The following is a 19,728-nucleotide window of genomic DNA, read 5'->3' on the forward strand; positions in this document are numbered from 1 at the left end:
GGATTGCTTGAGCCCAGGAGTTCAAGACTAGCCCACGCACATAGTAATATTCCTTGTAGTCTCAACTACTCAGGAGGCTGAGGTGGGAGGATTGCTTGAACTGGGGAGGTTGAGGCTGCAGTGAGCCATCATTGTGCCATTGTACTCCAGCTGGGTGACAGAGTGAGACCCTGTCTCAAAAAAAAAGTAGATGATCTGCTCAGATTTCCACATCAGGTAGACAGTAGAACCAGGATTTTAATACAAGTTTCTGACTTAGAGCATGAGCATGGAATAGCTAGTTTAGTCTGACATGTATGTGTGTTGGTTATGAAAAGTGAGTGTCATGGTAGTATGCCATTTTGGTTTCCAAGCCTCAACTCTTACCTGAAAGCTTGAGTAGGTGAAGGGTTAACAATTAACTTGTCTAGGACTTTAAGTTAAAATGATCCTTGAACCTATTATACAGTCCCATGGGACTAGAGCTTGGGCTGACCTTAAATTATCTTGCTTCTGCCAGATGTTCCTTTTTTATTGATTTTAAAGAAGAAAAACTCCTGGTATCTAGTAGAAAGCCATGTCCTTTAGGAGAGTTTTGTGAGAGAGAATTTTAAAATGGACAGTTAATGAATAAGGCAGGAAAAAGCCCAAGAGCTGACATTAATTTGTAGAATGAAGGGGAACCACCCATTTTGGCGAATCAGCTAAGATGAGAAGGAAAGCTAATGTTCCTGGGACCTGACTGACTTTAAGACAAATGCAGAAGCTCTGGAGAGCAGTTCTGAGCAAGGAAGACACTTAAGTCAAGCGGTGCTCACAGGGGCATTTAGCCCAAAAAGGCATTTGACTGTTTCTCAAAGAAATTAGAGACATTCCTTAAAGAAAGGGATAAATATGCAATTGCTGACATTTTGATTGGAAGTTTATATGATTGCTTGCAAAACCCTGTACCCAAGTGATAGCTAGTTATGTAATATGCACCAGAAAATAGCTTTTTTCCACTTACTTACAGAGTCAAGAATATGCCTTGGTCACACTAAACAGCTGTATGATGTGACCAAAGCTCTTTAATTTTGTACCTTTTCCCTCCTCCTGTAAAATAAGGATGTTGAAAGCTTCCTGGACTTCCTCCCTGGTATGGTTTGAATGTCCCTTCCAAAACTCATGTTGAAACTTAATCCTCAATGTGGCAGCATTGAGAGGTGGGGCTTTTACAAGGTGATTGAAACCTGAAGGCTCTGCCCTCGTGAATGGTTTAATCATTAATGGATTAGTGGATTAATGGTTAATCATGGGAGGGGAGCTGGTGGCTTTCTAAAAAGAGAACAAGAGACTTAAAATCCCAAGCTCAGCCCCCTCGCCACGTGACTGCCTACACTGCCTCACGACTCTTCACAGAGTCCCCAACACCAGAAGGCTCTCACCAAATGTATCCCCTCAACCTTGGACTTCCCAGCCTTCATATGTGAAAGAAATAAATTCCTCTTCTGATGAATTACCCAGTTTTAGGTTTTCTGTTATAAGCAACAGAAAATGGACTATGACATTCCCACTCAGAAATAAAACTAATGTAAAATATAAAGTAAAATAAGATTGCATTTTGCAACTAGTTCTTAACTTAGATTACAGGGACCTCAGAGAATCCTGAATCCACTAAAATTTATGAAAAAGTTTGTATGCTTGTCACCAAATCCCCAATAATTAAGAACCATCTGTGCCTATTTTTGAAGATCCAGAGAGGAGATTGAACGTAAAGAAGCAATGACAATAATTTTGACACTTGTCTGAATGACCAGAGCCATAAAACCTTCATTCTCATATGGATAATGTCGTCTCACCTTCAATAGGGCTGTTTCTGAACATCTCCAAGACATGGAGTGTACCTTATAAAATTTAACCGTATCTTTCAGATCTGTCTCAAGGGAAAGACAAATCTAAAACTTGAACAGAATCACTACTACAAGTCGTTGAGCAATGCTTGACTTTGCTTAAGCAAGATTCTTGCTGGCTTGTTAGTAAGTCCAGAAGAAAGTGAGGAAGGAAACTAGTTTCTCATAACCAACCCATAGACAAGCTTATCACACATTTAAAATAATTGACAGTGCAGTTTTCTTAAAGACCACTACAGATAAACACATTGATGAGTCGATGATACAAATATCCCTCAAAAACTGGCTTTTAGGGAAAAGATAGGGTGTTAAGTTATGGAAAAGTGGAAATAAGCATCAAGGGTGAGGCAATTCTGCTCTCGTATTTCCCTCAGAGATGGGTGTTCACTTGGATGTCAAAAAATCCAGTGAAATAAAATCTTAAGGTCACTGTTTTGTTCACTATTTATGTCATTGTGCATCATGACCAAGTAAAAATGGATCTGCTTACTTCTAAACTAATGCCATTAGAGACACTGGTATGGGTATTTTCTGTCCTTTTAAAAAGTATTCTTTTTTTTTTTTTTTTTTTTTTTTGAGACAGAGTCTCACTCCATCACCCAGGCTGGAGTGCAGTGGTGCAATCTCGGCTCACTGCAAGCTCCACCTCCCGGGTTCACGCCATTCTCCTGCCTCAGCCTCCTGAGTAGCTGGGACTGCAGGTGCTCACCACCACGCCTGGCTAATTTTTTGTATTTTTTAGTAGAGACAGGGTTTCATCGTGTTAGCCAGGATGGTCTCGATCTCCTGACCTCGTGATCCGCCCGCCTCGGCCTCCCAGAGTGCTGGGATTACAGGTGTGAGCCGCCGTCCCCGGCCAAAAGTATTCTTTTCTAATGAGACATAGACATGCCACTTCTAAAAGAGTTCATGAAAGAAAATATTTATTTGGAATAGTAAGGGAATGAATTGAATCAAGAAATATTTCCATAATCAAAAGCCTTTACCAGTAGCACCTATGGGTGCAGATTTTGTGTTACCTTCCTTTCCACTAACATTTATCAAGATCACCTTTGTTGTGAAAGTAGCCTCTTAGAATGATTTTGTTATTATGATTCTTTATCTTTTTTCTTATCCATAGAAAAAAGAATAGCTCACAATATCTTGCTTGCTTACCTTCTTCATTTGTAAGCATGTCTTCAAAGGTTAAAGTAGTGTAAAAAAGTTTCTAGCTACATATTTGTGGAAACTGCCTGAAGATGACCAGACTACAAGTTGATTCGTGTGTGTGTGCGCGTGTCTTTGTGTGTGTGTGTGTCTCTGTGTGTGTGTGTGTTTATCCTTTTCAGTTTCGGATGGAGAACACACAAGTCCGGAGATGGTCCTCACCATTCACTTACTTCCCAGTGATCAGCAACTGCCAGTGTTCCAGGTCACAGCTCCACGGCTGGCGGTCAGCCCAGGAGGCAGCACTTCTGTAGGTAAGAACCGGGGGCCTGATAGAAACATGGCTTTGGAAATGGGATCATATTGCTGCCCCTTTTCAAACGTCTTGATGGTTGCCAAAAAAGCAAAGTCTTCCTCCAGAAGTTGCCTGCATTCTCACCTGTATCCTTCCTCCTGCCCATTTCTGTGCAAACAGAAGCCGCACAGAGAGAAGGAAATGAAGCCTTCAGAGGCCAGTGTTCAGTGATGGAACACAACACGGAACTGATTTTCCAGGAGTTTGCTTTGATGCCATCACTAAAATGTAAAGTAATAGAGTGGCGAGAAGAACATAGAGGGGAGCAGGATTTCAATGGCAGCTCTTGTTTCTATTTTGAAAGTGAAGAGTAGCAGGAGAAATGTCAGGTCACAAGAAGCTTCAGAAGTTGTGAAGAACTAGAGTTGACCCAGTTATTTTGTATATAATTGTATTACTAATTAGTGAATTTACTCTTTAGAAATGTATTCTTTTATCAAGAGCATTTTACTAATAAACAGTAGGTATTGTGATTTTTGTTAGGTGTGTTCTACAGATCCTTATCCAGTTTCTACGTATGGGTTTTGGTCTAAAATTAATTATTACCAAACTTACAAATAAGCCATGTGTACAAGGACTACTGTCACTTTAACTGTACACCTCACCTTTGTGATCATTGCTCACTTGGCTCTTTGTAGCTTTAGAAAAATAAGAAGGAACGAAACAATGAAATGCCAAACAGTTTATAGGAGGATTTTCTGGAAGAAAATCTAACCCAGCTAGTCAGGGTTGACCTACCTGTGGGCTTCCTCTGTGCATGCTGTCATTTGTATGGAAGAAAAAAGGTGTTCTAAATTCAGATCTACCTTATGTGAACTTTTGGAAGAACCTACTTGCAATATGGGAATTGACTGTATTATCTATTTTTACTCTTTTGTGCCTGATTGGAATGAAGCAGTGCTTTCTGATAACAATCAGATTACCCACAGCGTGACTCCTAGCTTGGCCTGCGGTTTTAATATATACAGTCTATCGTCTTTAATGTATGCTTTCTCTCTTACCATGCTTTCTTCTCCTTGCTGCAGGACTTCAGGTGGTAGTAAGAGATGCTGAGACAGCACCCAAAGAACTCTTCTTTGAGCTTCGGAGACCTCCACAGCATGGTGTGCTCCTTAAGCACACAGCTGAGTTCCGAAGGCCGATGGCCACAGGTAGATACACACTCTGTCACTGACCTGCTTGGAGAATTTTTTGCCCTACAATCAGTTGTATGTGTCTCAGACAAGAGCAAAGCGTCCTTGCGATACAGACTATGAGGAGCTATTTTGTGGGTAGTTTCATTGGCTTTGATATTTGAGACTTCTTCGTGTTCCCACTTCCACCCCTGCCCCACAACTGCCCCCGGCCCCACCTTGAACCCTGTGAAACCAGTTCCTTAAACTATAGGTGAAATGGGTGATTTCTGAAACTTGGAGTAAATGCATTCAAAATGACACCATATGAGGGATCAGCTGCCACTTTCCTAGCACTGTTCGTGGAGATGAAACTGTCTTAATTTGGCATGTGAATCTTCACAATATTTTTAGCGCTGTGACTCTGATAGTGTTAACTACATCTATCTTCATCCATTAAAAAAAGGAACACATTTTTGAAGTATTATCTATGTGATATAACAGTGTGGTAATGTGATCGGCTTTCCAAAATAATTCTTATTGTGCTTCCTTTGATTATAAAAAATAATATATGTTTATTATTTAGAAGGTACAGAAAAACACAAAGAACACAAGTGAATCTAATTTTTTAATAGTCAGCCCTTATGCATTGAAGTGAATATTATCCTTCTCAAAGTACCCACCTCTGGATGCTATATGTTCTTCCAGCAATCTCTACTTTCTCAAAACCTCTGTATGATTCCTTTTAGAGATGCAGTAATCCATCCTTCTGAATATCAGTGGTGGGCTAATCTTTGCTACTGATGGTAGACGGAATTTTAAAGAACAACCAGTAAGCATTTGGGAGTCACAAAGGTAGATTCAAAAATTCACTGAACTAAAGAAATGTCATTAGAATAGATCTGAAACATTTCCAGGGAACTACTTTAGGAACATAACAGTTATTGTCTAATTTCTTTAACATTGCATTTAATCTGTATATGTGCAGTTAACCTGTATATGTGCAGTTAACATATAAAATCTAAAGGTGTTGATAAAAAGTTAGTTTTATTACGTTTTTATAGGCATAATGTCACTAGCACCAGTAAAATACATTAACACAGTGTTGAGACAGAAGGCTTAGAAGATGAATAGAGAGAATGAGTAAATTCTTCAATCTCAATACATAGCACTAGTTATTAGAACTAATAATCTATCAAAAGATAGAGTTGAATATAATATCCAAGAAGATAAATTTCACAACTGTGTTCTGTGAAATCATTAGGGCTCATGGCACTAAGAGGCATTTCTCATAAAAAGGGTTCCATGACAAGTTTGAGAAGCTTTAATATTTATATACTAAAATGAATCCTGCAGTATAAAAAATATCTTAAATTTTATTTATTCACATTTTCCACAAAGGTATGTGAACTTGAAATTTTTTTTTTACGTAATGCCTATCAAATTTATCATGAATTAGTACTCCAGACGGCACAGTTTAGGTTTCTAACTTAAAGTATATTTTTTTCATTTTTAATTTTAAAAACTCCAAATAAAGCAAAAACTTCTTAAAGGTTCATCAAGTATAATTTATTTTCTTCACTTTTTCAAAAAATTTTCAGTATCAAGATTCCAAAAGAGCTGTCATAAAGAATAGAGGTTTGTTCTTTATTTTTCTAGAACTGGGAGTAATGACTAGATATTATAGAGGCAGATTTTAGCTCAATATGATTAAGAACTTAAAAACAAACCTAGAGCTATCTTCAGTGGAATTAGCTATCTTGTAAAACAATGATCCTCCCACCTTGAAAAGTGGAGAAACTAATTACCCTTTTTCAAGGGTGGTGTAAAGGGAATCCTATAGTAGGTGAGTGGTTGGATTAGCTTGTAACTCCCTGAGTTTATGATCCTATACGAATCTTAAAATCCTGAAAACAACGGTGCTGTATAATGAAATGCATTATTCCCAGAAGCAACTCATTTGCAATTTGTTTTATTCTTGGAAGGTGACACTTTCACCTATGAGGATGTTGAGAAAAATGCTCTACAATATATACATGATGGTTCCTCTACCCGGGAAGACAGCATGGAGATCTCAGTCACAGATGGCCTCACGGTGACAATGCTGGAAGTGAGAGTAGAGGTGTCCCTGTCAGAAGACCAAGGGCCTCGACTGGCTGCTGGCTCCTCTCTGAGCATTACTGTTGCCAGTAAAAGCACAGCCATAATCACTAGGTCACACCTTGCTTATGTGGTAAGTTCTTCCATTTGCTGTATTTGTTCTCTACCGCACCTTCTGATGGGGCAGACTGGGCAGCAATGCCATGGCTGAATATTTGGGGCAGCAAGTATATGGTCACGTAAAGAACATTTTTCTCAGCTTCCCTACCTTCTACTGTTAGGAGTAGTTACGCTGTTCATCCTGCTTCTCCCAGTGTCTCATGAGCAGACAAGTGAATGAGAAAACACAATGAGTATGTGTATGGATGGATGTTTGTCAACAGGAGAGGGGCCTAGTGTCATAAAAGCCCAAGTTCGCATTGATTAAGCTCCATTCATTATATTTCCAATGGGAAGTTTAGGAAAAAAACATTTTAGAACTTATGTGATCAATGACTAATAGGTAATGATGTTTCACGGCCCCTGAGAGAAAGCCCACTTGTCATCAGTTTCTGTCTCAGGTCTAGTCTAGATGGAATGCTGAAAAATCCGTGCAGCAGTGCCTCTCTGTCAGATTTCCCAGCCAGTTCACTGACTCACCCTCCTTCTTGTGCCCCACAAGAAGCAGTGTGATTAGGAGGCCAAGGAGAGGATCAAGGACTAGGGTTTGTTTCCCTGTCTGGCCCTAAGTTTATAAGTGATCCTGGGTAATTAAACTCATCTTCTTCCTTTGATTCTACCTCAGGAGCTAAGGATAATGAGGATGATTAATTTTATTTTACAGTTATGTATGTTGTAAGCAGATATGTGCTCTCTATGTAAACATAATAATGACTAGTTTTTACAATGCCTTGAAAGGAAGAATGATTATCTGAATGCTAATCATATTGAATTTTTCCTTTACTAATCTTAAAGTTCCAACTAATGACCTAGACTTTTATTTTTTTAATGCTGTATACTTTTAAGTAACCCTTTTCTGGGCTGAAGAATCTCACTATAAAATGTAGTCCTGAATAGCAGCATGTAAGATCAAGCATTGGCCTGGGAACAATTGCTTTTACACAGATTTTCCCCTCAAATGGTCCTTTCTTCAGTTATGGGAAACTGCATTCCACCCTAATTCTTCTCACGGGTCTATTCTAGTTTCATAACAGCTTTGATTTTGTTTTTTGTTTTTAATTGACAGATGATTTTTACTGTAAGTTATGGTTTTTTGAATCTTATGAAACTCGTGAATTCATAAAAATGTATGAATTCAGATTTAATCAGTCGATCACCAGGGCTTGAAAAATGTTTCACAGTCCAAAATAGCACTCCAGGAGCAGTTCCTGCCCATTAACTGCATATTATAAGCTGCATATCAAAATGCAAGCCCATTGGCAACTGAACATGTATTTTCAGAAACTGATTGAATGTGAATTTACCCACCAGAGCAGAAAAACTCCAAAAGAACTATTCTAGCCTGCTGAAAGCATAGCATACATTTTAAAGACTTAGGTAGGTTATACACTAACTTTCTCTGAGGGTTGTAGAAGAATTTTGTACTAAGAGTCATGGAAAAACTTTTCCAGATATGCATAGTTAGAAAGTTTTCGGTGAACATCTAGAAAGATTGGAAAAGCCATCTGAAATCCTAGTCACAAATGGGGCAGAGTATAAAGGGTTAGGAACAGATGAGTCTGTTCTTAGTTTAAGTGTTATTAACTGGAAGAGAGTGATACAATGTTGGAGGAGACAAAAAGGCAAAAGTTGGATTTTGTGTAATTTGCTTCTTAGCAGTGGTTTTATATACACAGTTTGCTATGCACTGCGAGTAAACAGGAAAAGAACAGCATGAGTTCTGGAGTTAAAATGGATGGATCTTAATCCAAGCTCACCACTTACTAGCATCGTGACCCTTAGCAAGTTATTTAAACTCTCTAGGCCTCGGTTTTCTCATATGTAATATGGGGAGGATAAAATTAATCTTAAAATGGTAATAGCATTTCTATGAACCAGCCAAAAATAAAATTATTCAAAATATGATTCTGTGTATAATAACATTACATATTACATACCTATGAGTACATGTAACAAAAGTTATGTAACTTCTAGGGAAAATTGATGCTATGACTGACTATGTAGAAAATAATCTCTTAACAAAAAGTATTAGAAAAAAAGGAGAATTTATCAAGGGGCCAGATATGAGATCAACAGACAGCAATAGCATTTCTATATATAAGCAAAAAAAGAAAAAAGCCAGTAAATGTAACTAAAAAGATCTTACCATGATAGCATTAAGAAAAAAGCATGTCCTTTGGTCTAAATCTAGCAAAAACCAGGCAGTATTTTTACAGGGAAAATTATAACACTTAATTTACAGACGTTTAAAACGTATTAAATAAATGAAAAGACATGCCATATTCATGAGTAGGAACATTTAATATTGAAAAGGCATTAGTTCCCTCGCCAGATGATCTTTCAATTCAATTCAGTTCCAATCAAAAGCCTAATGGACTTTTTATAGATCTTAGTAAGCTGATTCTAAAATATGTAAGAAAGAACACCAGCCTGGACAACATGGCAAGACCCTGTCTCTACAAAAATACAAAAATTATCCAGGCATGTTAGCTCATGCATGTATTCCCAGCTACTTGGGGGCTGAGGTGGGAGGATTGCTTGAGCCCAGGAGGTTGAGGCTTCAGTGAGCCTTGATTGGACCACTACACTCTGCACTTGCTCCAGGGTGGATGACAGAGTAAGCCGCTGTCTCAAAAACAAACAAACAAACAAAAACAAACAATGAACATTCTGAAAAAGAATAGTAGGAAGGCAAGGGGATTTACCTTACCAGATACTAACATGTATTAAATATACAGCATTTAAAATAGTGTAGCAGAGGAATATGTTAGACAATCCAAAAGCAGACTCACACATGGAACTGTAACATAAAACAGAGATGCTAGCTGGGCGTGGTGGCTCATGCCTGTAATCCCAGCACTTTGGGAGGACGAGGCATGTAGATCATTTGAGGTCAGGAGTTTGAGATCAGCCTGGCCAACATGGTGAAACCCTGTCTCTACTAAAAATACAAAAATTAACCCAGCATGGTGGTGTGCAACTATAATCCCAGTACTCAGGAGGCTGAGGCATGAGAATAGCTTGAACCCAAAAGGTGGAGGTTGCAGTGAGCCAAGATCATACCACTGCACTCCAGTCTTGGCAACAGAGTGAGACTCTGTCTCAAGAAAAAAAAAAAAAAAACAACCAGTGATAGCAAGCCAGAGCAGTGGAAATAGGAGAAACTTTTTAAAACATGGTTCTGCACAAAATGATTATATGTATGACAGAAAAGGAATTTGTACACTGCCTCACACCCTATGCAGATGTTAACTCCAGACAGATCAAGTACTGAAAAACCATAAGTAAAATTTTACAAATCTTTGTAGAATATAAGTGAATATTTTTTATGATATTAAGGAAGGGTGGAACATCTTAAACTAGAAACAAAAAGGTCTAACTATAAAAGATTAGTACATTTGACTATATTAAAAATTAAATTTGTGCTCATCAAAACACACCATAAAGCAGCAAACAGGCCAGTTACAAATGGGAATACGATATTTGCAAAAAATATAACCAAAAATAACAAAGGAAATATAACACTCCTGCAGATCAAGAAGAAAAAGATAATCAAGTAGAAAAATAAGCAAGAGACATGAACAGGAATTCCACAGAAGAGGAACCCGGGTGGTCAATAAACATATGAAGAGATAGTCACCTTCATTAGTGGTCAGGGAAAGCATATTAAAACCATATACCATTTTATACCAAGTGTGAGGAAGACAATGGATCCACAGGATGTTCTTTACTTTGCTGGTGGGAGCGTAAACTGGATCAACCACTTTGGGAAGGAATTTGGCATTGCCATGTGAAGATAAATATTCATATACCCTAACCGTTCTATTCCTAGACCACTACCCAAAAGAAACTTTCACATACACAGCGAAGAACTTGTGCAAGAATGTTCATAGCACTACTATTTGTAACAGTGAAAATATTGAAACAAACCAAATGCCCACCACAAGATAATGGATAACTTGTGGTCTACTAACTTGACAGAATATTAGCGAACCTCAAAACAGATGAATTATAGCGACGTCCAACAGTATAGATGGATCTTAGCAGTCTAATATTGAGTTAAAAAAAATAAATTGCAAAAGAGTAAAGTCAACTTCATATTTCTAAGTTAAAAAAACGAAAAATATGTATTCTGTAGTAATATATCAAGCTATTTTTAAAAATTCAAGAAAATAAGAAACAAGATTTAGGGTGATGGGAGGCCCAGAGACAGGAAGAAGGGCCACATATATAAATGTTAGTTATTCTCAAAGCTCTAGTCCTCGTGTTGAATGATGGGTTCATTGATGTAAAAATAATGAAAAGAAAATGAAAAAATAAATTAATACAAAAGGGATAAGATCTTTGAGCAGAAAAGTTACATGAGAACAAGGTCTGTATTCTTATGCATTTTTTGTACCTCCAATAACTGGGATATCTTAAAATAGTGATTTTCTTTAAATCATGACAGTACTTTCAGGAAAAAAGTCTAGCTGATTTCCTACTTTTTCAAACCTAGCAGTTATATGAGATTTGAAATATTTAGTAAGATATGCCTGCCATGAAATAAGCAGCGTTTTGGTCAAATTTGTCAATGCGAAATTTAGAAGTTTTCCATTCTAACTAGGAGCCAGGAGCTCTGTCCTTGTAGTTTATCAGCAATTCAGAAGACAACACCTTAAAACTCTCAGCTGTCTTTTTAAAAGTCTCTCTCAGAGAGAATGCACAGTAATATTAGGAAGCAGTCTTTTGGAGTCTATATATTGTATTTGATAATCCATGTGGAGAAAGTTTAAAAGAACGTAAATTTAGGGAAAACTTTCTGAAGTCTTGCAGCTTTGATGAATTTTAGGTTCCTTTCTTGCTAGTGTCAAGTGATATGAGGAAATATGGAAAATTCAGTGATCTTGAATTGAGACTCTGAACTACTAACTTTAAAAGGTCTCTGGGGATAGAAATGAGAACAGACTGAAACTTGTTGGCCCCCGCCCTCTTGGTGTCTGTACTCACATTCCTGATCCCATACCTCAACTAACTGTACAACATAGCATGAAAATTTGCTTTTGAAAGTACAAGTGACCATGCAACATGAAGTTTCATTGTTGCTGTGGTAAAGGGTAGAGTGTCTCCATTTTCACAATCAACAGCCCTAAAAAATGGATGACTCAGGGAAACTTTATAAGAAGATGTTGCCTGCCTCCCAGATATTTCCAAAAATATTCTTGAAGAAAGAGGACATTGTTATTGTCCGTGTTGAAACAGAGAAAGTCATTTTTATTTCTCAACAAACAATGTAGAAGGAAAGAGAAATACTCTTTGCTAAGATTAGGCATCTTGGGAAGTGAACATTCATAGATTTGGTGCTGATAAAATGAAATCCATGACTTCATACATTCTTTTGTTAATCTAAAATTTTATCATGTTGAACATTGCTTAAAGTGAGCCATTGGCTAAGCCAAATAACTTCTTTTCTGTTTCACGGAATTTTATCATTGTATTATATGTTATAAAGAAATTTTGCCTGTTTTCTTAAAAGCAAAACGTTCTTAGAAAATCTAGAAAAATCCTACATCTGTATTTATAGGTTGATGACTTATAGATGATCAAGTTTTATTTTTACTAAAAGCTTAAAAATGAAATCTTGTATGACTTTTATGGTATTGATAACAATAGGGCATCTCTTTGTTTTATGCCACATACCTAAAGTGCATTTCCCTTCTCTTACCTTGAGGTACTCTTAGAAAAATATGTTATTAAAGAGGAATTTGGGGAAAAATAAACACTGGGATTTTTGTTGTAGTTTGAAATAATGTTGCTTTAAGACAAAGAGAAAGAGACTTTTCCAATTAGCAGAGAGAGAAGCACCCGTAGATCTTTAGCTACTGGAAGTGTTTATTCCTGCAAATGTGCATTCATGTCCTGCCTCATGTTTGCCTGATTAGGATGATTCTTCCCCCGACCCAGAGATCTGGATTCGGTTAAATTATCTGCCCACATATGGTACTCTCTTAAGAACCTCAGGATCTGAGGTGGAAGAGCTCTCAGAAGTTTCCAATTTCACAATGGAAGACATCAATAACAAGAAAATCAGGTACATAATCACTTTGTATTATTTGACAGACTCTTAAAAACTTGTATGAAAACATTTCAGCAACTGGTTTTAGCTCTGTTGAAAGAATACATTGGTTTGGCCCCATTTTTAAACAAAGATGCTGCTGTCTTACCTGGCTTATCATCGTGGCTTATTCGTTTGATTCTTTTTGGCTTTTTATAGATACTCAGCTGTGTTTGAAACGGATAGTCATCTGGTTACTGATAGCTTCTATTTCTCTGTCTCTGACATGGACCACAACCATCTGGATAATCAGACGTTTACCATCATGATCACTCCTGCTGAAAATCCACCTCCAGTCATTGCTTTTGCTGACCTTATCACGGTAAACAATTCTCAGATCAATAAACAGTGAGTACTATAGAAAGCTGGAATCCGTAGTAATGTAAATGAAGGATTTCTGCCTAAATTGGCTGCCAAATATTTTCCCCAAAACATCCAGGCAGCGGTATGAAGATATGCATGGTTTTCAACCATGAGTGTTTTTTTAAGTATGAAAATAAATATGCAGAAGATCAAATCATTATATCTACATTATTTAGTCAACAAATATTTATGTGCTAGCCACCATGCTAAATGTTGTTAGTACTGGGAATAAAAATAGAAAAATAATATATCTTTGAGGAGTTTACAATCTAATATTGGCAGCAACTAAAACTTGGACAATGCCCCCAAATCACTCCTTAAATCAAGTCAGTACTTAGCACTGTAAACAATATCGATGGTTCCTTTATGGGCAGAGCAATACAATGCATTCTGATCATTGAACACCCAGACATCAGTTCAAGTGCCAGTTCTCTTACTCATCAGCTGAGTGACCTTGGGCCATACACTTAATCTTCCTTTGCCTCAGTTTCCTTGTCTTTTATATTTTTATTTTATGTTTTGTTTCCTTGTCTTTTTTAATTCTTTTATTTTTTTGTTTATTTTTAAGAGAGAAGGTTTCACTGTGTTGCCCAGGCTGAACTTGAACTCTTGGGCTCAAGCAATCCTCCCCCCTCAGCCTCCCTAGTAAGTGAGGCTATGGACCTGTAGTCCCATACCTGGCTCTTGTCTTTAAAATATTATCATTTTCTACTACATAAAGAATTTCTCTAATGATTAATAAAATAGTATGGAAACCCCCTAGTACAGTACCCAGTTCATCAGAGGGATTCCACAGAAGTTAATTCACTTTCCTCCCTGCTCTATGTACATCCATAATGCCAAAAGCTCAGGAATTTTTCTGGTTTTGTTGAGCAACTGAAAATTCATAAAACTAAGTCATTCTAAGTGGTTCTGATATTCCTCCCACTTTTTCCATTTTTACATAAAACCTTGGAAAAGCCATTTGGACTGTCCCCATTCCCAGAGTCAGCGTGACCTTCCCCTTTGTAATTTATAGATCTTCCTACAGTTAGCCAAGAGTTGTTTAGGGTGAAATTGCTTGATCATCTCCAGCAGGCTAGAGAAAAACACCAGGCTCAGGTTGTGGGGTTAGCATACAAAATAGAGCTTTAAAGGAAAAAAATTAGTTTGAGCAACTGCTTTTACTTTCAGTGATTTATTTTCTTCCTTGACATTAAGATAAGCACTAGCTTTCAGATATGGTGAACCTTTCTTGCTACACACCTATAAATATATAATATAAGAGAATAAACAGGACTTTTATTCTGGAGGAGAATGCCTATAGGACACAGTCACCCTCACAGTATCCACAGGAGAACTGGATATATCATTCTCTAGCTGTGGGCTTTTGAATGTTGATGTGGAAGGAAGGCAGCCATCCTGGCAGGCAGCTGAACCGAGGTGGGTGATTAGAATGGGCTAGAGCTGCTTTATAACCAGATCCATCATTGAATGAAGTGCAACTTGGAAGGGAGATACAGAAGTCGCCATGTCTGACTGTAGCTTTGAGAGGCACTGAAAGATTGCCTGGCTTCAGCAGCATACACATTCCTCATCTCGTCTGTAGAGGGTCTGCCTCCTCAAAGAAGCGGAATTGGTGCTAGAAGGTCACCCAGGCAGCAGTTTGCAATCCAGTTCTTTTTTTATTGTGGTTATGTGAAATCACCAAGGACTCTCTATGTTCTTTTCTTTCTTAGGTTGATGAGGGAGGGAGAGCCCCACTCTCATTTCACCATTTTTTTGCTACTGATGATGATGACAACCTCCAGGGAGATGCCATCATTAAACTAAGTGCTCTGCCCAAATATGGCTGCATTGAGAACACAGGAACAGGTACCACTTCCTGTAGAACTGTCAGGACCTTGAGAGAAGGGAGGGGAGAGGGAGGAGGACCTTGCTTCCAGCTAAAGATGGAGATGGAGAACTACAGAGGAGGGGAACCATTTCAAAGAAATGGAAGGAAGGAAGGAAGGTTTCATTCATTCAACAAAAATTTAATAAGCATTTTCTCTGTGCTGGGCACTTATTTAATTAAGCACTAGGGATATATCAACAGACAAAACCCCCTCCCTTCACAGTGCCTTCAATCCTGGTTGGGGGGTGGGAGAGACAAATTAAAAACCTAATAAAGGAGAATATTGTGTACGATGTTAGAAGGTGAATAAATATTATGGAAAAAATAGAGCAGGGGAAGCGGATTTGGAATGCCAGCAATGGAGCAGAAGGGCTTGTGGATTACACTCAGAACTGAGTGTCCAGGAAGTAAAAATTCCTGTCCTTTCATTGTGAGGCAGCTGCAATTTAGCTGAACCATAGCTTCTGTCTCAGCTCCTTCTACAGATATGACATGAATTCAAATGCAAGCTTGTCTATCTGTGACACTGTCTTCCACAGCCCTCCCCTCCACCATCTGCCCTGAACACTCTGGTGGTTATCACAGAGAAGGAAAGGCAAGAAGGTTATCACAGAGAAGGGGGCCACTGTCCATGGCCCCCTGAGACCTGCTGTGACTAGCAGTTGAGACAGCTCATGGCAGGTTGCTGTGCTGCTTTCCCTGCACGGAGCTGCCTGAGCACCAGCACTGGGCTCTAATTGGTGTGCAGCTAGCAGCTCCCATGGAGAGGCCATTGACTGCAGGTGTCTGGGACCAGCATGGGGCCTGGGATTTGAGCCTGGTAACCAGAAATTCACTTAGCAGTGGTCATGTTTTCCTATAGAAGTTTTGGATCCTTTTCCCGTCTTGCCTTTCAATGTGTGCCTCAGATCTGTTTATTGCAGAATTAGGTTTATTTCAACAAATGTTTGTGCTGGATAAAGTGGATGTAAGGATAAGACACAGACTCATGTGCCTTGAGTGGGAGACAGGAAGACTGACAAATTACAATAAATGCCAAATGCCAGGACAGGGAAAGGAGCAAAGCACTGAGAGAGTAAGTAGGACAAAGCAATGGCTTTTGCCTGGGAAGGCAGAAAAGTCTGAGGAAGTGGCATTTGAGTTGGAACCTGAAGGGCTAGTAGGAATCACCCTGGGCAGAGGGAAATTGGCCTTTCTTGCAGAAGGAAGCTCATAGGCAAAGGTGAGAAATGAAAGGATATCTACCCCAAACACTCCTTATCTCTGCATGGTTTCTTATTAAGCCTTCCTAACATGGTTTTATGTCAACCTGGAATACATGGAGATGCAGATACTCCATAGAGAGGACTATCCCCTGGCTAAGAAGTCAAATTTCTGGCAAGCTTCAGCCTCTCTAAAAAGTGGTTCTCAAACTTTAAGGTGCAATGGAATCACCTGGAGGGTTGAAACTGTTGTGAAACAGTTTCCTGGAGCAGCAACCCCAGAGTACATGTTTTAGGAGGTTGGTGTGGGCCTGTGAATCTGCATTTCTCACTAGCTCACAGGTGATGCCATTGCTGCTGGCCCAAGGACCACGCTTAGAGAACTGCTGCTCTACAATAATATTGGTATAAATGTGAAAGGAACAAAAAAGCATTTAGGAGGGCAAAATAATTGTCACAAGGTATATTAACTAAAGACCCCATCTCTTGCCCCATGGGAGAGGCTCCTCCGCCTCTGCTTAGAGCTGAGCATGACTTATGTATAGGAAACTAGCAGCCAGGCACAGTGGCTCAAGCCTGTCATTTCAGCACTTTGGGAGGCCAAGGTGGGAGGATCGCTTGAGTCCATGTATTTGAGACCAGTCTGGGCAACATAGCAAGACCTTGTCTCCACTGAAAAGAATAAAAATTTAAAAATTAGCTAGATGTGGTGGCACATGCCTGTAGTCCCAGCTACTTGGGAGGCTGAGGCAGGAGGATCAGTTGAGCCCAGGAATTTGAGGCTATGGTGAGCTGTGATTATGCCACTGCACTCCAGCCTGGGCGGCAGAGGGAAACCCTACCTCAAAAAAGAAAAGAAACCAACTACCTAAATTCGGAACCTAGCTGATCAGAAAAATATCTTTTTAAAAACTGTTAAAAAAAAAAACCAGCTTTTACTTTTCACCAAGAAAAGAAAGAATAATTGTTTTGTTAGGTATGAAATCTAATGACATGGAGCCTGAATTCATTCAGGACTGGCACAAACAAGACAGGACCCACCTTGATTCCCTCTGGGTATCACTATGTTCCAGTGCTATGCAGTAATGGATGTTCACAATGATCGCCTGTGCGCATCAACACCTATTTAATTTGCACATCATATGTTCTGTTTAAGAAAGCAGGTAGCTCATTAATAAGAATGATTTATGTCAAAAATAGAAGGTAATGTTTTTTAAATGTAAAGAATTGGAGCTTAAAGCTTCAGTGACAGATTCACTTGTTTAATAGCTTGTTCTCCAGTGATTTAAAATGAGGCACTATTATATTTGTGTATATTTTTAGGCATCATTTACTTCACTTAGGCTTTTTATTTTTTTGAGACAGGGTCTCGCCTCATCGCCCAGGTCAGACTGCAATGGCATAATCACTACTCACTGTAGCCTCGACCTCCCAGGCTCAAGTGATTCTCCTACCTCAGCCTCCCAAGTACCTGGGACTACAGGCATGCACCATCATGCCTGGCAAATTTTTGGTGGGGTAATTTTTGTAGAGACAGGGTCTCGCTAAGTTGCCTAGTCTGGTCTTGAAGTCCTGGGCTCAAGCAGTCCTCCTGCCTTGGCCTCCCAAGGTGTTGGGATTACAGGCATGAGTCGCCATGCCCAGCCACTACTTAGGCTATTTTTGGCTCAAATAAAGAAGCCACATTTCTCCTGTTTCGAGTGATACATTTAAGAAAAAAGTAAAAATTGGAAGGAATTTTAGCCATTCCTTCTGGAAACCCTGAACTGTATAGCCTAATGATTATTGGGTCACTGGCCACTTAGACCTCTCTCAGCTTCTGTTGTCTAGAAGAATAAAATCTCAGGGGTAAAATTTAAGAAAATTAATGTCATTGAAGAAAAAAAAATTGTGTTGAGCTCTTCTTTCAAATGAATTCTAATATATATGACACTGTCTACAATTCAGGAAGTTAATAGCCTTTTAATTTTTGATCTGATTTTTGCAAAGGGTCATGGAGAAGGGAAGGGGAAAGCCTGTTGCCTTCAGATCTGCTAGCTGCACTTTTCTGTGTTGATGTATATCCAGGCAATGTTTGAAGACACAACGGTTTTCTTGTTCTCCTCTCTCTAGAATAACATTGTGGTCACGATTTCAAATCAATCAATTAGACTCAAATTAAAATTAAAATCAAGTAAAAGACAAGACATCTATCATTTAGATATTGCTTACTCTTCCCCTGGGCCTTTTGCAGTGTTTGGGGTTGGGATGAGAGGAGTAATCTGAGCCAGCATTTTCTGTGGAGCTCTGAATGGTAACTGGGCATCTCAGTACCTGAATGGTGGTACCCAAGCACCTCAGTGCCTGAATCCCACCTGAGCATCATAGTATCTGAATGGTACCTGAGCTCTGAATGGTCCTGGAGCATCACAATAGCCCTGGTGCTCTATCCCAGGGGCTGGGCTCTGACCCATGCAGAGGTTCCCTTAAGAAACTGGGAGGTCCAATGAAAACATGCTGGAGATGTTTCTTCGATTAAAAGATATACAGTTAACACTACAGATGTTTTAGATTAAAAGATATGCATTTAACATTTTGTTATGTAGTGAAAGAGGGTTCCTCATGCGGGATATGCCAGATAGAATGGTTTTGAAACTAGCTGGAGCTTAAGGTAGAATCTCTGCTTCTGTATTGTCACTTGCCCTAGTAACAGAAGTTATGATCAGAGACTCCTAATAAAACAACCAGTGGTTCAATGTTACATAAATTATTGTAAGTTTTTTTGTATATTATCTCATTTGATTCCTTTTGAAAATGGCAGGGCAGGTATATCCATTTATAGATGAGAAATAGTCAGTGAGGAAACGGATCTGACTCAGGCCTTCCAATTCCTGGTCTTGTGCTTATCCCACTCTCCCAGCTTTATCCTCAAATACGTTTTCTTTTTTTCTGCTGAAAATGATACCTTGTTTTCTAGTTCAGTCTAGTAAGCAGGAATTGATAGATCAAGGTAAAAACGCTCTCTTGATGTTGATGCAGGTGATCGTTTTGGCCCTGAAACTACCAGTGACCTAGAGGCATCATTTCCTGTTCAAGACGTCCTGGAAAACTACATTTACTACTTTCAGAGTGTTCATGAAAGCATTGAGCCAACCCATGATATTTTTAGTTTTTATGTGAGTGATGGAACTAGTCGTTCAGAAATTCACAGCATCAATATCACCATTGAGGTAAAAACTTTGTAAGTTGGAAAGGTTGAGCCCTTGACCACAATATTTCACACCATTAGAGAGCTTTCTTTATAGGGACTCAAAAGCAAAGGTTGGATTTGACCTCCAAAATTGAAGGTCATTTTTAAAATATAGCCTTCAGGAAACTTGTAGAATTAAGGCTGGCATTTGGGGAAGGCTTGAGTTAGAAATCTAAATTTCCATTTCAGGATTAAATTTATTTGTTCGGTGTGAAAAACAGTTT

General features: G+C 38.8%; 1 protein-coding gene across 1 annotated transcript in view; it reads left to right on the forward strand.

The window, feature by feature from the left end:
- The window catches only part of FRAS1 (Fraser extracellular matrix complex subunit 1), a 466,621-nt gene that overhangs the window by 348,592 nt on the left and 98,301 nt on the right, over positions 1-19,728 (forward strand). Inside the window, exons 36-42 of the mRNA XM_054485882.2 lie at positions 3,197-3,328; positions 4,395-4,520; positions 6,467-6,714; positions 12,662-12,810; positions 12,994-13,156; positions 14,916-15,051; positions 19,294-19,484. Of these exons, the coding sequence (XP_054341857.1) occupies positions 3,197-3,328; positions 4,395-4,520; positions 6,467-6,714; positions 12,662-12,810; positions 12,994-13,156; positions 14,916-15,051; positions 19,294-19,484 (1,145 nt within the window). The remainder of the gene's footprint in view (positions 1-3,196; positions 3,329-4,394; positions 4,521-6,466; positions 6,715-12,661; positions 12,811-12,993; positions 13,157-14,915; positions 15,052-19,293; positions 19,485-19,728) is intronic.

The sequence above is a fragment of the Pongo pygmaeus genome, chromosome 3, assembly GCF_028885625.2.
Source record: "Pongo pygmaeus isolate AG05252 chromosome 3, NHGRI_mPonPyg2-v2.0_pri, whole genome shotgun sequence".
NCBI lineage: Eukaryota > Metazoa > Chordata > Mammalia > Primates > Hominidae > Pongo > Pongo pygmaeus.